This window comes from Anser cygnoides, chromosome 30 (genome assembly GCF_040182565.1).
Source record: "Anser cygnoides isolate HZ-2024a breed goose chromosome 30, Taihu_goose_T2T_genome, whole genome shotgun sequence".
Lineage (NCBI taxonomy): Eukaryota > Metazoa > Chordata > Aves > Anseriformes > Anatidae > Anser > Anser cygnoides.
This window is the reverse complement of record NC_089902.1, coordinates 4,399,426-4,418,429: the sequence shown is the minus strand read 5'-3', so window position 1 is coordinate 4,418,429 and position 19,004 is coordinate 4,399,426. Positions and strand designations below refer to the sequence as shown.

The 19,004-nt window shown below is 52.6% G+C and overlaps 1 protein-coding gene across 1 annotated transcript; it reads left to right on the top strand.

The window, feature by feature from the left end:
- The first annotated feature begins 17,370 nt into the window (after positions 1-17,370).
- Positions 17,371-18,285, top strand: LOC136787759 (olfactory receptor 14J1-like). Its single transcript, XM_066985076.1, has one exon. The coding sequence runs from the start codon at positions 17,371-17,373 to the stop codon at positions 18,283-18,285; it is 915 nt and encodes a 304-aa protein (XP_066841177.1).
- The last annotated feature ends 719 nt before the right edge of the window (positions 18,286-19,004 follow it).

The following is a 19,004-nucleotide window of genomic DNA, read 5'->3' as shown; positions in this document are numbered from 1 at the left end:
TGAAGTCCCTGGTGACCTGTAAAAGGAAAACATCAGTCCCATTTCTAAAAAGGGTAGAAAGGAGGACCCAGGGAGCTACAGAACAGTGAACCTCACCTCTGTGCCTGGCAAGATCATGGAAAAGATCCTCCTGGAATCAATGTCAGGCACATGCAAGAGAAAGAGGTAATCCAAGACAACCAGCATGGCTTCACCAAAGGGTAAGTTGTGCCGGACCAATCTGGTGGCTTTCTACAATGGAGTGACCACATCAGATGACGAGGGAAGACCGACCGATGTCATCTACTTGGACTTCTGTAAGACCTTTGACACGGTCCCACATGACATCCCGGTCTCAAAATTGGAAAGATATGCATTTGATGGGTGGACCATTGAGTGGATAAGGAGTTGGCTTGAAGGTCATACCCAGATAGCGCTGGTCTACGGCTCTATGTCCAAGTGGAGGCTGGTGATGAGTGGTGTCCATCAGGGGCCTATCCTGGGACCAGTACTGTTTAATATCTTTATCAATGACAGGGACAGTGGGGTAGAGTGCACCCTCAGCAAGTGTGCAGATGACACCAAGCTGAGGGGTGTAGTGGATGCAACAGAGGAAGGGATGCCATCCAAAGGGTCCTGGACAAGCTTGAAATTTGGGCCCATGTGAACATAAGGAGGGTCGACAAGTCCTAGTGCAAGGTGCTGCACCTGGTCCAGGGAAATCCCAGACATGGGGATAGGCTGGGAGAAGAACTCATTGAGAGCAGCCCTGCAGAGAAGGACTTGGGGGTTCTGCTGCATGAAAAGCTCAACATGAGCCAGCAGTGCGTGGTTGTAGCCCAGAAGGCCAACTGCATCCTGGGCTGCATCAAGAGAGGAGTGGGCAGCAGGTGGAGGCAGGTGACTGTCCCCCTCTGCTCTGCCCTTGTGAGGCCCCACTTGGAGTCCTGCATCCAGGTCTGGGGCCCCCAGCACAAGAAGGCTGTGGGCTGTTAGAGTGGGTCCAAAGGGAGGCCACAAAGATGATCAAGGGGCTGGAGCACCTCTCCTATGAAGAAAGGCTGAGAGAGCTGGGGCTGTTCAGCCTGGAGAAGAGAAGGCTCTGGGGTGATGTCATTGCAGATTTTCAATACTTAAAGTGGTCTTATAAAGTGGATGGAGAAGGACTCTTTACTCAGGTAGATAATGATAGGACAAGGGGAAATGGTTTTAAATTAAAAGAAAGGGGAAATTCCTGTTAGAGGTTACCAGGAAAGTTTTCACTCAGGATAGTGAGGCACTGGAACAGGTTTTCCACAGAGGTATTGGATGCCCCATCCCTGCAGGTCTTCAAGAGCAAGTTAGATGAAGTCCTGAGCAACCATGATCTCCTGGGAGGTGTCACTGCCCATGGTAGGGGGGTTGGAACTAGATGATCTTTGAGGTCCTTTCCAGCCCAGGCCATTCTGTCATTCCATGACTCTATGACTGGTTAAAAATATTTTTAAAACTTGTTATGCAGAAGGATAGGAATAACATTATTTCTATCAATATAAAATTTTGCTAAAATATTAATAAAAATATACTTAAAGAAATCATTCTCTCAGTTTCCCAAATAACCAGGTAGTCCTGTTAGGATTATTTCTAACATTACATTTTGATAATCAGTTTAATGACAAAAACGATATGGTAATAATCACAATTATGAAGTCATTACTGATGATGAAGAAGCATGTACAGAAATTCCTTACTGCATGCTTGAGCTCCTGGTTCGTCATGTTGTAGATGAGGGGGTTCACTGCTGGAGGCACCACCGAGTACAGAAATGACAAGAGCAGGTCCATGGATTGGGAAGAGATGGAGGGGGGCTTCAGGCAGGCAAACAGGATGGTGCTGACAAACAGGGAGAGCACGGCCAGGTGAGGGAGGCACGTGGAAAAGGCCTTGTGCCGGCCCTGCTCAGAGGGGATCTTCCGCACGGCCCTGAAGATCTGCACATAGGACACCACAATGAAAACAAAGCAAACAACAACCTAAACAGAAGCTAAATGCAATGAACCCAACTTCCCTGAGGTAGGCATCTGAGCAGGACAGCTTGAGGATCTGGGGGATTTCACAGAAGAACTGGTCCACAACATTGCCTTGACAGAGGGGCAGGGAAAAGGTAGTGGCCGTGTGCAGGACAGCATTGAGAAAGCCACTGCCCCAGGCAGCTGCTGCCATCTGGGCACAAGCTCTGCTGCCCACGAGGCTCCCGCAGTGCAGGGGCTTGCAGATGGCAACGCAGCGGTCGTAGGCCATGACCGTGAGAACATAAAATTCTGCTGCAGTCAAGAAGACAAATAGAAAGACCTGTGCAGCACATCCCTGATAGGAGATGGCCCTGGTGTCCCAGAGGGCATTGGCCATGGCTTTGGGCAGAGTGGTGGAGATGCAGCCCAGGTCGAGGAGGGCGAGGTTGAGGAGGAAGAGGTGCATGGGGGTGTGGAGGCGGTGGTCGCAGGCTACGGCGGTGAGGATGAGGCCGTTGCCCAGGAGGGCAGCCAGGTATATGCCAAGGAAGAGCCCGAAGTGCAGGAGCTGCAGCTCCCGCGTGTCTGCGAATGCCAGCAGGAGGAACTCGCTCACAGAGCTGCTGTTGGGCATTTCCTGCTTCTGGGCATGGGTCCTGCCAAAGGAACAGAAATACAGCAATAACATACCAGAGTTATCTGAGAAAATCATTCCCATTTCTCAATTAAGGTCCTCAGAGCACTTTCCCAATTGTACGCAGACAGTTGGCAGATCCCTTTCCTGCGTTGGATTCAGCTGCTCTGTGCTGGCATCTCTTTGACTGCAGGACAATTGCACTAAGGAGGTTCTCCTGAGAAGAGCTTGAACACTGCTGAGAGCAGAGGAATCCAGGCTCCAAGTGCCCATCTCCAGACCCCTCACCCTGTCCCCGTACTCCCCTTCCCCCAAGCACCCCGAGGGCTCACTCCATGGGCAGGTGAAACCCCCATCCCCAGGCAGCCTGGGAACAAGAGCAGCAGCAGCACGGCCAGGTGGAGAAGCCAGGAGGAATGGCAGCGTGCTGCTGCCAGGGGAGGCAAGGCCAGGGAGGGACAGACAGACACTCAGCACACCCTCCTGTGCTGCAGCTCTGCCTGCAGAGGAGGCAGCTCCTGCTCATTGCAAACGATCTGTGCTCACCTCAAGCCAGCAGAGACCTCCCAAAGGCAGGGCACTGGGCATCGGAAGGTTTGCAGCTCCTAAAGATCAGCTAGGATAAAGCCTGAGAGGACCTCAATGTGGTGTTGGTGCAGTCCATGAGATGAGGTTTGGGAAGGTACTTTGCAAATTTCATCACTGACCTGCTGATTTCTCAGTGCAATGGTCTAGGAGTCTCAGTCTCCTGTACAATCCTGACAATCCATTACCATGAAAACTGCCTCCCCTCCACTGCAGGAATCTGAAAGCACAGACTGAAGAAAAAGCCTTACCCTTCAGATAAACCAAGCCTTGATCTGCCTCTTGAAATGCCCCCTCACAATGCCATTTTCTAATGCACTGCAGAAACGGAGAGACCCATCCCAACAGCTGCTATCAGCCATCGGATGTGCCAGCTGTAGAAGACCCCTCTGGCAACTCCAGCTGCATGGGCCTGCTGCCAGAGCCTCACGGTGCCAAGAGCCTGCAGATCTGTCCTGCCACACGCTGCCCTCTGTTGCTGCGCTCCTCACTGCCTCCAAGCCCTCTCTCCTTCTCTCCTGTCCCCGTGCCACCTGCGGTCAGAGCCCCCAGCTCTGCTGCGCTGTGCAGAGGAGCTGCTCCTGGGCACAGCTGTCTCTCTGCAGCGCTGCCCGCTTGCCACGAGCTCCCCTTGGGCCCAGGAGCCTGGCCCAGCTCAGCAGCACAGCACCCGACCATGGCATCGCTTGCTCTGTGCCATTGGGCTCCCTCGAGGTGTCCCCAAGGCCTCAGGGCTGACAGCTCCAAAAGGCAGCAGGGTCTCTGCTGGGCTGTGGTGTTTGGAGCAGACTGAAGTCATCGCCAACTGCTCCTTTCTGAACAGGGGAGAGGCTGGTTTTAGAAGTGTGATTTGTGCTATTAAAGCTATTTTCTTCCCTTTCTCAAATACTTCTTGAGATGTGTTGCCCCATGTGATGATGACATCAATGTACTGGAGGTGTTCAGGAACTTCCCTGTGTTGCAGGGCAGTCTGGATCAGCCCATGGCAAATGGTAGGGCTGTGTTTCTACCCCTGGCGCAGTCCATTCCAGGTGGACAGGACGCCCCTCCAATTGAAAGTAAAGTGTGGCCTTCACACTGCTGTCAAAGGGATGGAGAAAAATGCATTAACAATATTAATTGTGGCAGAGCGCTTGGCTGCCTTTGACTGCAGTTCGTACTGAATGAAGTTCTAGCATGCCCAGCACAGCAGCACTCAGCGGTGGTGTGACTTCATTCAGGCACAGAAGTCCACCGTTCTCTTCCACTCACCATTAGAATTTTGCACTGTCCATATGGGACTACTAAAGGGTGAGCAAGTGTAGCTGATCACCCCTTGGCTCTGCAGTCAATGAACCAGCTCATGCATGGGAAGCAGGGAGTCTCTGTTAGTGCAGTACTGCCTCAGGTGCGCTGTTGTGGTAGCGATTGGCACCTGCTGCCCATTGGCCATCAGCACCTGCACAGCAGAAGGGTCCTGTGAGAGAGTGGGCAAGGTAGACAACTGTTTGATGTCCTCCGTCTCCAAGGGAGTCATGCCCAAATTCCATCTAGTAAACGTTTGGATCTTTGAAGTACCCTCTCCTGATTTAGTCTGTGCTAAGGTTACACAGAGCCTCCAGACCAGTCCCAATGGGTTGCTTTTGCCACTCCTTCCCAGTTAGGCTCACTTCAGCCTCCAGTACAGTTAACTCTTGGGTTTTATGTGCCAGGCCAATACTCCTCAGAGTCCAATACACACAATTGTCCCCTTCCTCCCCCTGGATGGAGGCTGGGCCCCTCTAGGCCTGCTCATAGTATTCATTACTCTGTTTGGAGGACTGCCTGCTAGAAACTAGAGCAGTAATTTTCTCAGAAGAACCACTTTTTGTGAATGTTTTTCCTTGTGCTTCATGGATCCGTGCCTCTAGGGTGGAGGTAGGGCAGATTTTTGCATCCCGTTTTCTCATGGCTTTTCCATGGTCACACAGTTAAAACCACAGGGTGGCACGCAGTATGCACCCAAAATATCAACTTTCTTGAGCAGAGGGATGCTTACACCTTATAGCTGAGCTATTGGTTCATGCAGGTGGGGAGGAGGATGTATCCTCTTGTAGTTCTAGCATCTCGTGAGAAAGTTTCTCTCAAGACGAGATGCAGGCCCATAGGGAAGAAGAGAGACTTTCATTGTAATGCTGTAGTTGGCTACATCCAACTACATCCGATTCATCCATGTGGGTTCCTCTTGGTCTTTCCAGGTCATAACTGCCAATGAGTTGGCATATGCTGATGGCGCGCTCTGTACAAACTTCTGCCACATGGGTTGTGTGCACTTGACTTCATCCGGATCTTTGGACAGCTGTTTGTTGTCTAGGTCACTATCAATCACCTTCAGCATGGCTAATTCCCTCAGGTACCGGATACCCCTCTGCATGTTGGTCCACTTTCCTGGTTGACATACAAGATCTTTCTTGAAGGGAGAACTTTCCTTGACGCCTGACAGGATTAAATCCCTTGTGCCCTTTTCCAATGACTTTGTCAATCACTCCTTCTCTAGAGGGGGATCCCAGCTGCTTGGCTTCCCTGCCCTTTAATTCCAGGCTATTGGCCCTGTTCTCCCAGCACTGGGGCAGCCAGGTGACAATGTGCTCACCAAGATGATGGCCGAAATCATAGAATCATAGAATCATAGAATATCCTGAGTTGGAAGGGACCCTTAAGGATCATCAAGTCCAACTCTTGATACTGCACAGGTCTACCTAAAAGTTCAGACCATGTGACTAAGTGCACAGTCCAATCTCTTCTTAAATTCAGACAGGCTCGGTGCAGTGACCACTTCCCTGGGGAGCCTGTTCCAGTATGCAACCACCCTCTCTGTGAAGAACCCCCTCCTGATGTCGAGCCTAAATTTCCCCTGCCTCAGCTTAACCCCGTTCCCGCGGGTCCTGTCACTGGTGTTAATGGAGAAAAGGTCTCCTGCCTCTCGACACCCCCTTACGAGGAAGTTGTAGACTGTGATGAGGTCTCCCCTCAGCCTCCTCTTCTCCAGGCTGAACAGGCCCAGTGACCTCAGCCGTTCCTCGTACGTCTTCCCCTCCAGGCCTTTCACCATCTTCGTAGCCCTCCTCTGGACACTCTCCAACAGTTTCATGTCCTTTTTATACTGTGGTGCCCAGAACTGCACACAGTACTCGAGGTGAGGCCGCACCAGCGCAGAGTAGAGCGGGACAATCACCTCCCTTGACCTACTAGCGATGCCGTGCTTGATGCACCCCAGGACACGGTTGGCCCTCCTGGCCGCCAGGGCACACTGCTGGCTCATATTCAACTTGCTGTCAACCACGACCCCCAGATCCCTCTCTTCTAGGCTGCTCTCTAGCGTCTCATCGCCCAGTCTGTACGTGCAGCCAGGGTTTCCCCGTCCCAGGTGCAGGACCCGGCACTTGCTCTTATTGAACTTCATGCGGTTGGTGATCGCCCAGCTCTCCAACCTATCCAGATCCCTCTGCAAGGCCTTTCCACCCTCATTCGAGTCCACAACTCCTCCAAGTTTGGTGTCATCAGCAAACTTGCTCAAAATACCTTCTATTCCTACATCCAGATCGTTTATAAAAATATTGAAAAGTACCGGCCCTAAAATGGAGCCTTGAGGGACCCCACTGGTGACCGCCCGCCAGCCTGACGCAGCCCCATTTACCATAACCCTTTGGGCCCTGCCCGTTAGCCAATTGCTCACCCATCGTATGATGTTTTTATTTAGCTGTATGGTGGACATTTTGTCCAGTAGGATCCTATGGGAAACCGTGTCAAAAGCCTTGCTGAAGTCCAAAAAAATCACATCAGCTGGTTTCCCTTGGTCCATCATACGGGTGATCTTATCATAAAAGGAAATCAGGTTAGTTAGGCAGGACCTGCCCTTCACAAACCCATGCTGGCTGGGACCAATGACTGCTTTGTCCCCCAGGTGAGCCTCAATAAGTTCGAGAACCATCTTCTCCATGATTTTACCAGGCACTGACGTGAGACTGACAGGCCTGTAATAGCTAGGGTCTTCTTTCTGACCCTTCTTGTAAATCGGCACAACATTTGCCAGCTTCCAGTCTACCGGGACCTCTCCAAATTCCCAGGATCGTTGAAAAATAATTGAGAGAGGTTCCGCGATGACGTCCGCCAGCTCTTTCAGCACCCGGGGATGAATCCCATCCGGACCCATGGACTTGTAGGGATCCAGGTGGAGTAGCAAATCCCGCACACGTTCAGGGTCGGTTGGGAGTTTGTCATCCCCACCGTCCCAGTCCTCTAGCTCAGGGCACCCTGGGTCCCGAAGCCCATCATCGGCATTGAAGACAGAGGCGAAGAAGGCGTTAAGCGTCTCTGCTTTGCCTATGTCATTGTCTGTGAGGAGACCTTCCCTATCAAGGAGCGGCCCTATGTATTCTTTAGTTCTCCTTTTTCCATTCACATATCTGAAAAAGCCCTTTTTATTTTCTCTCACAGACACAGCCAGCTTCAACTCTAGGTGTGCTTTGGCCACACGAATTTTCTGCCTACAAACACGAACGGCATCCCTGTATTCTTTCCATGACACCTGGCCCTCCTTCCAGTAGCGAAACACTCTCTGTTTCCACCTAATCTCCATTAGAATGTTCCTGGTCAGCCACGCCGGCCTCCTGCCCCGCCTGCCTGACTTGCGATATTTAGGAATTGCTTGATCTTGTGCTTCTAGGAGGCATCGTTTAAAGAATGACCAGCACTGGTGGACATCGAGGCCTTCAAGAGCAGTTTCCCAGGGGACCTTGCTGACTAGTTCCCTGAGCAGCCTGAAGTCCGCTTTCCCCATATCTAGGGATGAGGTTTTGGTGGCACTTTTCTTTCTGTCACCGTAAATTTTGAACTCAACCACTTCATGGTCGCTTTGACCAAGGCGGCCACCAATCACCACATCTCCCACCAGACCCTCTCTGTTTTCTAGCAACAGGTCCAGGAGGGCACCTTTCCTAGTTGGCTCCGTTAGCACCTGCACCAAGAAGTTATCATCTAGGTGCTTCATGAACCTCCTGGACTTGCTCGTGTCAGCCGTGTGGCACTCCCAGTTAACGTCTGGCAAGTTGAAGTCCCCCATAAGGACAAGGGGAGTTAATCTCGAGGCCTCTCTTAGTTCTGTAAAGAATAATTTATCGGCGCTATCGTCCTGGCCAGGCGGTCTGTAATAGACTCCCACAACGACATCCCCTTTATTCGTTCGTCCCTTGATCCTTACCCAGAGGCTCTCAACTTTGCCATCTCCGACCTGAAGTTCCACACAGTCTAGCCCCTGCTTCACATACATCGCCACCCCACCACCTCGCCTACCCTGCCTGTCCCTCCTGAAGAGCCTGTAACCATCTATCGCAACACCCCAGTCACAGGACTCATCCCACCAGGTTTCGCTTATGCCGATGATATCGTAGTTGCAGGACTGGGCCAGGACTTCTAGCTCATCCATTTTATTCCTCATACTGCGTGCGTTCGTGTAGAAGCACTTCAGGTGCGTCTCCTTACACTCAGCACCTTGTGGATCTGCCCGAAGGACCTCACTGGCACCCAGCCCCTCTGATTCTAGCGTACCTTCCCTTAGGTCTTCACCGGCGTGCCTGGTTTTAGCCCCTTCCCCCTTCGATTCTAGTTTAAAGCCCTATCTATCAGCCCTGCCAACTCCTGACCAAAGATCCTTACCCCTCTCCGAGAGAGGCACATCCCATCCGGTGCCATCAGGCCCTGTGTAGCATAGACCTTCCCGTGATCAAAGAACCCAAAGTTCTGCCGGTCACACCAGTCTCGAAGCCACGAGTTTATGTGAACAGCACGCCTTTCAGCTTCGATCCCCCCTATCGGAAGGACAGAGGCAAACACAACCTGCGCCCCTGATCCTCTAAGTAGTCGCCCCAAGTCCCTAAAGTCTCTTTTGATCGCCTTCGGACTTCTCGTTGCTACTTCATCACTACCAGCCTGAAAGACCAGTAGCGGGTAGTAGTCAGTGGGCCGTACCAGGCGCTGGACTTTCTTGGCGAAGTCTCTCACCCGAGCCCCAGGGAGGCAACAGACTTCTCTGCGGGTTGGGTCTGGTCGGCATATCGGTCCCTCTGTCCCTTTCAGAAGGGAGCCCCCCATAACAATAGCCCTTCTTTCTTTTTTGAAGGATGATGTGGCAATGCGGTGTGCAGGTCGCCTTGTCTTAGGCGCCCCCTCCAGCTGGGACGGGTTTTTATCTACTTTATCGTTCGGATTGTCTTGTTCTAGTCCTTCATATCGATTATTTAAGGGTAGATGAGAAGGTGAGGTGGGCAGAGAGAGGGCTCGCCTACCACCCCGAATAGGCACCTGCCTCCATTCCCCCCCTTGATCTAGGTCTCCTCCCGCTGCCTGGCAGGAGGAGGGAACCTCCGTCTTCTGCATAACAGGAGACGCCTGTGCTGTGGCAGGCTCATGAGCCTGCCTCAGAGAGGGTAGAGTGCACCTCCACCAGTCAATTTCCATCTCCGATTCCCTGATGCTTCTGAGCCTGTTCACCTCCTCCCGGAGCACCGCTACCTGGCTGAGCAGTTCTTCAACCTGGGCACACCTCCCACAGGCATACCCACCACTGCTGTCGGAGACCGACAGAAGGCTGGGGCACACTCTGCAGCCCAGGACCTGGACGGCTGCGTGTTTCCCGGGTCCCTCCGTCTGAGTAGCCACCGTGGTGACCGTGGCTGGAGATGCCACACGAGATGCGGAGGCCACGGTTTTCTGCCTGGTTGATACCATGGTCAGGTTCTACGCAAGCAGGTTACAAGCACGGAAGGGAGAGGTAGCTGCAACAGAGCGACGATGGGTCCCCGCCCTTCCTGCCCGCCCTTCCTGCCCGCGCTAACTGCCTCGCTAACTGCCGCGTCACTCCCTGTTTGCAGGCCCTGTTAGCCGCGCTCCTGGTCGCTCGCGCTCCCTAAGGGCTGCCTTTGAACGGCCGGGGGGAGGAGCTGTCGCTGACGCTGCTGGCTCCGCCTACGCCTCGTCAGCCTCCCTCACGAGGGCTGCCGGTGCCTGGCGGCTCCCTCACGTAGGCTCGATGCCCGAAAAATAGCCCTGCCTGTCCCGATCCCGCGCTCCGCTGCAGCAAGCGTCTGCCCCGGAGCCGGTCGCCTCGGCAAGTCATCTTTTCCCTTATCTCATAACTTACCCTGGGAAAGGGATCACGTGGTTTCTGATGTTTAGGTGATTTCTTCTTCTTTGTCCTCCTGCTTCCATGGTGGCCCTTCTTTGGTGAAACCTGCCTTATCTTCTTCCTCCTTTCTTGTCTGGGTAGGAGTTTCTTCACTTTCTAAAGAAAAACTGACTTCCACACCCATTGTTTTCTCTTGCATAAAGAGGCAACCAATAGTGGCACAGGCTGGTTCTCTGGCCCAGCCATGGGGCCCATTTCAGGGGCTGGAGTGGCTGCAGGGCCCATCACAGGAGTTGTTCTGGCTGCAGGGCCTTTCAGAGGAGTTGGAGTGGCTGCAGGGCCTATCGCAGGTTTTGGAGTGGCTCTAGGGCCTGTCACAGGGGTTGGTTTAAATTTAGGCCCATCTCAGGGGCTGTGGTGCTTGAAGCAGACTGAAGTCATCACCGACTGCCCTTCCCTGAACACAGGAGAGATGAATTTTACAAGTGCGATTTGTGCTATTAGAGTGTGGTTGTCAAACATGTTGTCCTTTAATCTGGCAAGTAGCTCAGCACCACACAGCAGTTAGCTCACACCAAGCCCCCAAATGCTTATGTGTTGAGATAAGGGCAGTTTAATGGACCGAAAGGGAAGAGAAATAATAATAATAGTAGCTTTTATGATGATGATGATGATGACGATGATGATGATGATAATGATGATTATGATGATATTTATTATCTTTATTATTGTTATGTACAAGGCAAGCTATGCACAGCGCAAGTGCTCATTACTTACTGATGTCCAGCCTGTCCCCAACTGGTAGAACATTGTGGTAACCACCTGTACCTGCTCTTCTTTGACCTTCAACAACTCCACAAACGGAAGTCTCCTCCCAGAGACTGGGCAAGGTAGACAACTCTTTAATATCCTCTGTCTCCAAGGCAGCTATCCCAAACCCCCACCTGTACCCTTTTGGATCTTTGAAGTACCCCCTCATGGGGAAGTCTGTGTCAAGGTTTCATAGATCAACATTCTTCTTCCTCCTTTCTTTTCTGGGTAGTAGTTCTTTTCCATTCTAAGGAGCCTGATTTTCACACCCATTGTTTTCTCCTGCATATAGAGGCAACGGATACTGGCACAGGTTGGTGCTGTGGCCTAGCAAGACCAGACCTGGGGGGTCTGGTCTAGTCCCCAGACTAGACCTGGGGCCTGTCCCAGGGGCTGGAGCGGCTGCAGGACATGTCAGAGGTGTTGGAGTAGCTGCAGGGCCTGTCACAGGGGTTGGAGTGGCACTGACTGAGGCTCAGTAAGCACAGACCAAGTCCCAGCACATTCCAGTGATTTGTGTCCCTTTGAAATTGCCAAGGTGATAACACCTCCTTTTCAAGCACTTCTACAGTTTTTAAGGATTCTGCATGTGCTCAGGGGGGAAGTTCCAAAGCCCTGGAGGTGCCCACTGCTCTAGGTGCCTGCCCTTATCCTCCCACTCTCCCTGCCTCTCCTAACTCTCCTGCCCTGGGGCAGGTCTCTGGAGGGCATTCTTCAATAGTTGTTTATCCTTAAACAGAAGTTGAAACGCATTCAGGAGACATCACAATAGGAGCATCCCAAGGATATTCAAAGCTTTGTAGAGCTAGTGTAATTAGCCTGGAGGAGAAGGGGGAGGTGAAGGAGAAAGGGGGACTGAATAAGTGGAGAAGTGTCCCTCCCTTTTCTCCCCCTAGATTGGCTCCCTAAAGCAAAAAGGTCAAGAGTGTAATTCTTAAGTTTCTGAGCGATGGTTCCTGAGGTACGGAGGTGATGGCAATGCTCAGTACAAATAACACATCTGTCACATGACCAGACATTTTATAGGACCATAAGCCAGTGTTACACAACATAGCAAAATAACTTTAAACCAGCCCCAGAAATGATGAACAGCACAACGGGAACACATGCAGTAAGTAATGTGCTATACAACACATTTCTGAAAGCAAGCACAACAGACCTGAGATCCAAAACGTCGACATTGTGATCAGCAACTACTAAACTGGTCTAGTGCTTATAACAATTTAATTTTAGCACTCTCTGGTAAGATCTGTCATTATCTCAACCCTTCGTGCCCCACTCTGCATGCCAAAAAGACTGCTGTGGTTTAATGCGGCAGTTCGAGTACATGGAACTATTTGAACAGGTCCAGAGGAGGGCCACAGAGATGGTCAAGAGGCTGGAGCACGTCTGCTATGAAGGCATGCTGAGCAAGCTGGTACTGCTCATCCTGGAGAAGACGAAGCACTGGAGAAACCTTAGAACAACCTTGCAGTACTTAAAGAAGACCTGCAGGAAAGCTGGGGAGACAGTCTTTGTCAGGGAGTGTAGTGATAGGACAAGGAGTAATGACCTTAAACTAAAAGAGGGTAGGTTTAAATTAGATATATGGAAGAAATTCTTTAGAATTCTTCAGAGGGATCTGGATAGGCTGGATTGCTGGGCTGAGGTGAATGGGATGAAGTTCAACAAGGCCAAGTGCCGGGTCCTGCAATTTGGCCACAATAACTCCATGCAACGCTATAGGCTTGGGGCAGAGTGGCTAGAAGACTGTGAAAAGGAAAGGCACCTGGGAATGTTGATTGATGCTCGGCTGAACATGAGCCAGCCGTGTGCCCAGGTGGCCAAGAAGGCCAACGGCAACCTGGCTTGTATAAGAAACAGCGTGGCCAGCAGGTCGAGGGAGGTGATTGTCCCCCTGTACTCAGCTCTGGTGAGGCCGCACCTCAAGTACCGTGTTCGGTTTTGGGCCCCTCACTACAAGAAGGACATCGAGGCCCTGGAGTGTGTCCAGAGAAGGGCAACCAAACTGGTGAGGGGTCTGGAGCACAAGTCTTATGAAGAGTGGCTGGGATTGTTTAGTGTGGAGAAGAGGCTCAGGGGAGACTTTATTGCACTCTACAACTTCCTGAAGAGATGTTGTGGTGAGGCGGGGGTCAGCCTCGTCTCTCAGATAACTAACGATAGGACTCAAGGAAATGGCCACAGGTTGCACATGGGGAGATTTAGATTAGATGTCACGAAAGACTTTTTCTTTCAAAGAGTAGTCAGGCACTGGAATGGTCTGCCCAGGGAGGTGGTGGAGTCACCGCCCCTCGCAGTGTTCAAGAAGCACCAGGACAAGGTGCTACGGTATCTGATTTAGTAGCTTAGTGGGTAGTAGTAGTGATAGGATGGTTGGACTAAATGATCCTTTCCAAATTTGTGTTTCTATGATTTCTATGATTCTATGATAGGACAAGGGGAATGGTTTTAAACTTGAAGAGGGTAGATTTAGAGTAGATAGTCAGATGAAATTCTTGACTTGGAGGTGAGGCACTGGCACTGGTGCTGTGGGTCCAGAGGTCACCCAGAGGGAGTTTGGATCAGCCCATGCCCTTGTGTTTGAAGGAACAGCTGGCGAGAGCGGAGAGGCATCAGTGAAATCCTGGCAATACCAGAGTGAGAGCCAGGTGGGGAAGAGAAGTGGCTGTCTGCAGCCTTCAGAGAGGTGTGGGACAGCACAGGAAAGCCTGCAGAGGAGGAGGCAGAGGGCTCTGACAAGAATGGAAGGCTGCAGCAGCACTGACATCTTTGTCTCCGCAACCATGGCTTATGAGGAGACGTGTTATACTCATGGCACTGGGACCATGTATTTTCCTTTCAACCATGTGCAGACACTGGGAGGTGTCATACCATTGTCCTTCACATGATATTATGGGCATTGTCCCCTACCCCACAGACCCCAGGAAGAGCTCTGAGTGAGACATGGGGGTGCAGGATATGTCCTCCAGTGGCTAGGGTCAGGCCTTGGCCCTTCTGCTTCACCAAAACAAAATGAGATTTTCTCAGCACAGTGCCTTTGCCTGTCTGTAATCACGGCCTCAGAAATCCAAAAACACCCACTAAAACTTTGCTTAATCTCTAACCGAGAAACTGAAAAACAGGTACCGAGGGGGCTCTCTACGTCAGCTGTGTCTCCGCTAGGTCAGCTCTGCCTCAGGATCTCCTGCCCCAGCAGGAGGAATGGGACTGGGGCAGTGACTGGGAGGTCACTTCTGTCTCTGCAGCTGATAGGGCAGCAGCAGGAACGTGTCACGCAAAGGGACTGTGAGGTCCCTTGTGTCTGGAGGTGGCAGGTCAGCCTTGGCTTCTCCCTGGGATGTGCACTTTGGGGCTGCCATCTGCCAGTGGCCCTGCTAGGCCAGCAGAAGGCCCCTGCTTGGCATGCTGCCTGTGGGATCCCCTCTGCCTCCATCCCCAGGAGGACCCAGACAGAAAGAAGGCCCGCAGAGGGGCTGTCCTGTCCCTTCTGCTTGAGTCCAGGACTGGACAGCAGGAGGCACAAGGCTTGGCTGTGTCTAGCCAAGAAGCTGCAAGGCCAGCAGCAGGCCCAGGCCTTGGAAGATGCTGCTGAGGTGACTTCTGTCTGCTTGGCTGACAGGCCACAAGGAGCCTGATGGCTTGGGATGCCTCCTTCAGGAGTGGTTTCCACCCTGATGGAGCTTTCTTTGGTAGTAGGAAAGAGCAGGAGAGAAAAAAAGTGCCACAGAATTCACTTTGGAATGTTGGCACTCACCATGAGGAGGAGGAAAAGTCCAGGGGAACAACTGGTCTAGCTCCTAGAGACTGAGGCAAAGAAGGAAGTATGTGCCTCAGCCTTTACCTCTTCTCTTGTCACCAGGTTTACCCCCACATCCATTAAAGGATGATGAGTCTTCTTAGTCCTCCTTTATTAAAGTGTTTATATAAACGGTTTTTATTGTCTTTGACAGTAATAGACAGATTGAGCTCTACCAGCGCTTTGGCCCTTCTAACTTTGACGTGCACAGCCCCATAACATTCCGGACACAGCTCCAGACAAACTGACAGCATGCATGAGAAGGAAGCACAGAGGAGGTGGAACCTGGCAGCCTTCCATCCCCTGCCCTTCTGTGACTCTGTGCTGCAATTCCATTCAGCTGGTTACTCCTGTGTTATCCAAACCTTCCTGCAGCTCCTCATGCCGCTGTCTTGTCAGAGAAAGCACAATCACACAAAGGTTGAACTGTCTGCCTGCAGATGTTAACAGCTGACAGAATGCAGCATCCATGTGGGAGAACCTTGAGAAACTGCAGGATGTTGCCTACGGAAACATCGTGGCATTTCCAAGGAGAAGAGCCCAGTCCTGCACCAGAAGAACAATAACCCCACACATCAGGGCAGTCTAGGACCCTGCTGAGTGAGCAGTGCCCAGGAGGAGGAGGGCCTGGGCACCACGAGGGATGCCATCCGAGCAGTGGTGCTGCTCACCAGGAACCAGGCCAGCTTCCTAGAGAGCTGCCTTACGAGGACCATGGCCACCAAGGATATCTGAGTTATCAGACTCAGCTCAGATCCTCTGAGATACCACATGGACAAGGGTCTGCAGCCAGCAAGAAAACAGGTACAGGTCTGGAAGTCCCTAGGACAGCCTGGTGTGGAGAGCAGCAAGGGCTGTGACAAGGCTGAGAGTCCCAACAGGACCCAGGGCTTTGTGTCCGTGGCTCTGGCTGTTGTCTCTGCCACTGAGGCCTAGGAGGAGACAGCTTATCGGTAAAGCACCAGGGCCTCATTGCCTCCTCGCCCGCACCCATGAACCAGGCAGGGCTCGTACCATTCTCCTGCACTTGCCCATGCACATCCCCATCTCCTCCTGCCCCACGAAGAGCCCTGAGCAAGGTGTGACAGGAACAGGTCTCTCTTCCAGGGTTCCAGGGGTCAAGGCCTGAACCTTGTGCTTGGTGAAACTCATCCAGTTTGCAAAAGTGACATCAGGGTCACCTTCACATTGCCTTTGTCTCCTTGTCCTCACTGCCTCCAATGCTCTGCTCTAACGAGCTCCAAGGGAGGCTGTGTCAGTGCTGGCCCTCAGGGGGACACTGCAGGAAACTTGCCTCTGACTTGGACTTCTTGAGAGATGTCTTCAATTGTCTCTCAGTGCCTGAGGTTCGTGGGCTCCTCCCCACAGCCCCCTGAGGGGGGATTCCAATGCCTTGGGCTGGGCGTCTGGTGCTGAGCTGGGCCGGGCTCGTGGGACAGAGAGAGCTCGTGGCAAGAGGGCCCTGGTGCAGAGAGACAGCTGTGCCCAGGAGCAGCTCCTGTGCACAGCGCAGCAGGGCTGGGGGCTCTGACCGCAGGCACCCAGGCAGAAAGGGATCCCAGGCAGCCTGCAGGGTGCGGGCAGAGGAGAGCTCAGTGCAGGAGAAACCTTCACAGCTCTGCCCATGGTAAGTCTCTGGCTGCAGGACAGTGCAGGGGAGGTTCCTGGAAGGGGCTCCTGGGTACGGGACATCTCTGCCTGGCCAGGAGGTGCCAGGACGTCTCTCGTGGCTTGTGCGGTGCAGAGGAGAAATTGCTGCAGGGCAGCCTTGTGCAGAGGAAGGGCAGGGCAGGGGCTGCCTGGAAAAAGAAGGCACTTTCTGCAGTCTCTGCGTGTTTTTCCTGCTCTGATTCTGGGGCAGGCTCTGTGTTGAGTGGTTGGATTTGCACAGGTGGCTGAGCTTCCACTGCATTGAACTGAGACCTAAGCAGGTTAGTGACGAACCTCAGAATATCCCCTCCCTTAGAGGGGATATTCTCCCTTATCCCCTACTTAGAGACTGCACCAGGGTTTTTCTGTGCTGTTCTTTAGGACCTGCAGACAAGGAGGTGTAATTTTTTAGCACAGCCTCTGAGTGCAGCCATCCCACACCTGAGTGCTGCAAGCAACCAGCAGCTGGGCACCAGGGGATGGACAGAGCAGCCCTCCTGGATGTGACCTCTGGCTGAGGTTTCCGCCACAGCAACAACATTTACCACTGCAGTGGAGCAGAGGTGGCGGGTTGGGGGCTGATGGGCTGAGGTGGTTGCTAAGTACGGGACACTCAGGAAGCACAAATCAGGGCTACAACCAGGGAGAGACACAAAGGTAACCCTGAAAGAAAAAAATTGTGAAGACTTTAATGAGAAAAGAAAAGAGTATTCCTCAGGGAAAATTACCCTAACAGTCTGTATTTTTTCTTCTTTGCAGTGGCTTTGATGAAGGGCAGGAAATGCCCAACAGCAGCTCTGTGAGCGAGTTCCTCCTGCTGGCATTCGCAGACACGCGGGAGCTGCAGCTCCTGCACTTCGGGCTCTTCCTGGGCATCTACCTGGCTGCCCTCCTGGGCAACGGCCTCATCCTCACCGCCGTAGCCTGCGACCACCGCCTCCACACCCCCATGTACTTCTTCCTCCTCAACCTCGCCCTCCTCGACCTGGGCTGCATCTCCACCACTCTCCCCAAAGCCATGGCCAATGCCCTCTGGGACACCAGGGCCATCTCCTACCAAGGATGTGCTGCTCAAGTTCTCTTTTTTGTCTTCTTCTTTGGTTCAGAGTATTCCCTTCTCACTGTCATGTCCTATGACCGCTACGTTGCCATCTGCAAGCCCCTGCACTACGGGAGCCTCGTGGGCAGCAGAGCTTGTGCCCAGATGGCAGCAGCTGCCTGGGGCAGTGGCTTTCTCAATGCTGTCCTGCACACAGCTAATACATTTTCCCTGCCCCTCTGCCAAGGTAATGAGCTTGATCAGTTCTTCTGTGAGCTTCCTCAAATCGTCAAGCTCTCCTGCTCAAAGGCATTCCTCAGGGAGGTTGGGCTTATTGTATTTAGTGCCTGTTTATCATTTGCTTGTTTTGTTTTCATTGTGGTGTCCTATGTGCAGATCTTCAGGGCGGTGCTGAGGATGCCCTCTGAGCAGGGCCGGCACAAAGCCTTTTCCACGTGCCTCCCTCACCTGGCCGTGGTCTCCCTGTTTATCAGTACTGTCATGTTTACCTACCTGAAGCCCCCCTCCATCTCCTCGCCATCCCTGGACCTGGTGGTGGCAGTTCTGTACATGGTGGTACCTCCAGCAGTGAACCCCCTCATCTACAGCATGAGGAACCTGGAGCTGAAAGATGCTTTGAGGAAACTGATGCCTTGATGTTCTTCAAAATCAAGATATTGCCCTTCGTCTTCAGCCCTTCATCTTCTAATCTAACACATTACTGGCACAAGGGTTATTCTATTGGTATTGTGGTCATTTTTAATACTCTTCCGGGCAGGGCAGCAACTCGGGGCTGTGTAGAAAGTGGGTTGCATGGGGAAGGGTTGCCACAGTGTCTGTCCAGGCCAGCGCAGACGTGCTCACCTGGCAAATGCTCCTTGGGAGATGGGATGTCATGGGAGAAGAGCAGGTCCCCCTGTGTGTGCAGGAGAAAAATGGGAAGAGAAACCCTTTGCTGGTGGTGCCATCGCATGCATGTGGAGAGATGAACATGAGTGAGCACCAAGGCCATGAGCTATTCCTACAAGCCTCTTGAAGGCCAGTGGGGCAGATAGTGCCACAAGTCCAAGTAACATCCCCTGGGAAGCCACCTGAGTGCAGCTCTGGGATGTGCCTCCTTGAACCGAGGTCCCTGTGCCCACTCCTCATGCCTTGGGGCATCTCAGAGGAGGGCAGAGCAGGGTGAAGCACCGCAGGGCTGAGGTGCCTCCCAGCCTCTATCAGTGGCTGCAGGAGCCAGAGGGACACTGCAAGTGCTGCAGTGCACTGCCTGTGGGTGTGCAAGGCAGGGGCTCATGTCTCTCAACAGCCCCATGTGTGTGAGGAGCACAGGAGGCCAACTCAGATGTGGACACCTCACAGAGCCCTGACACTGC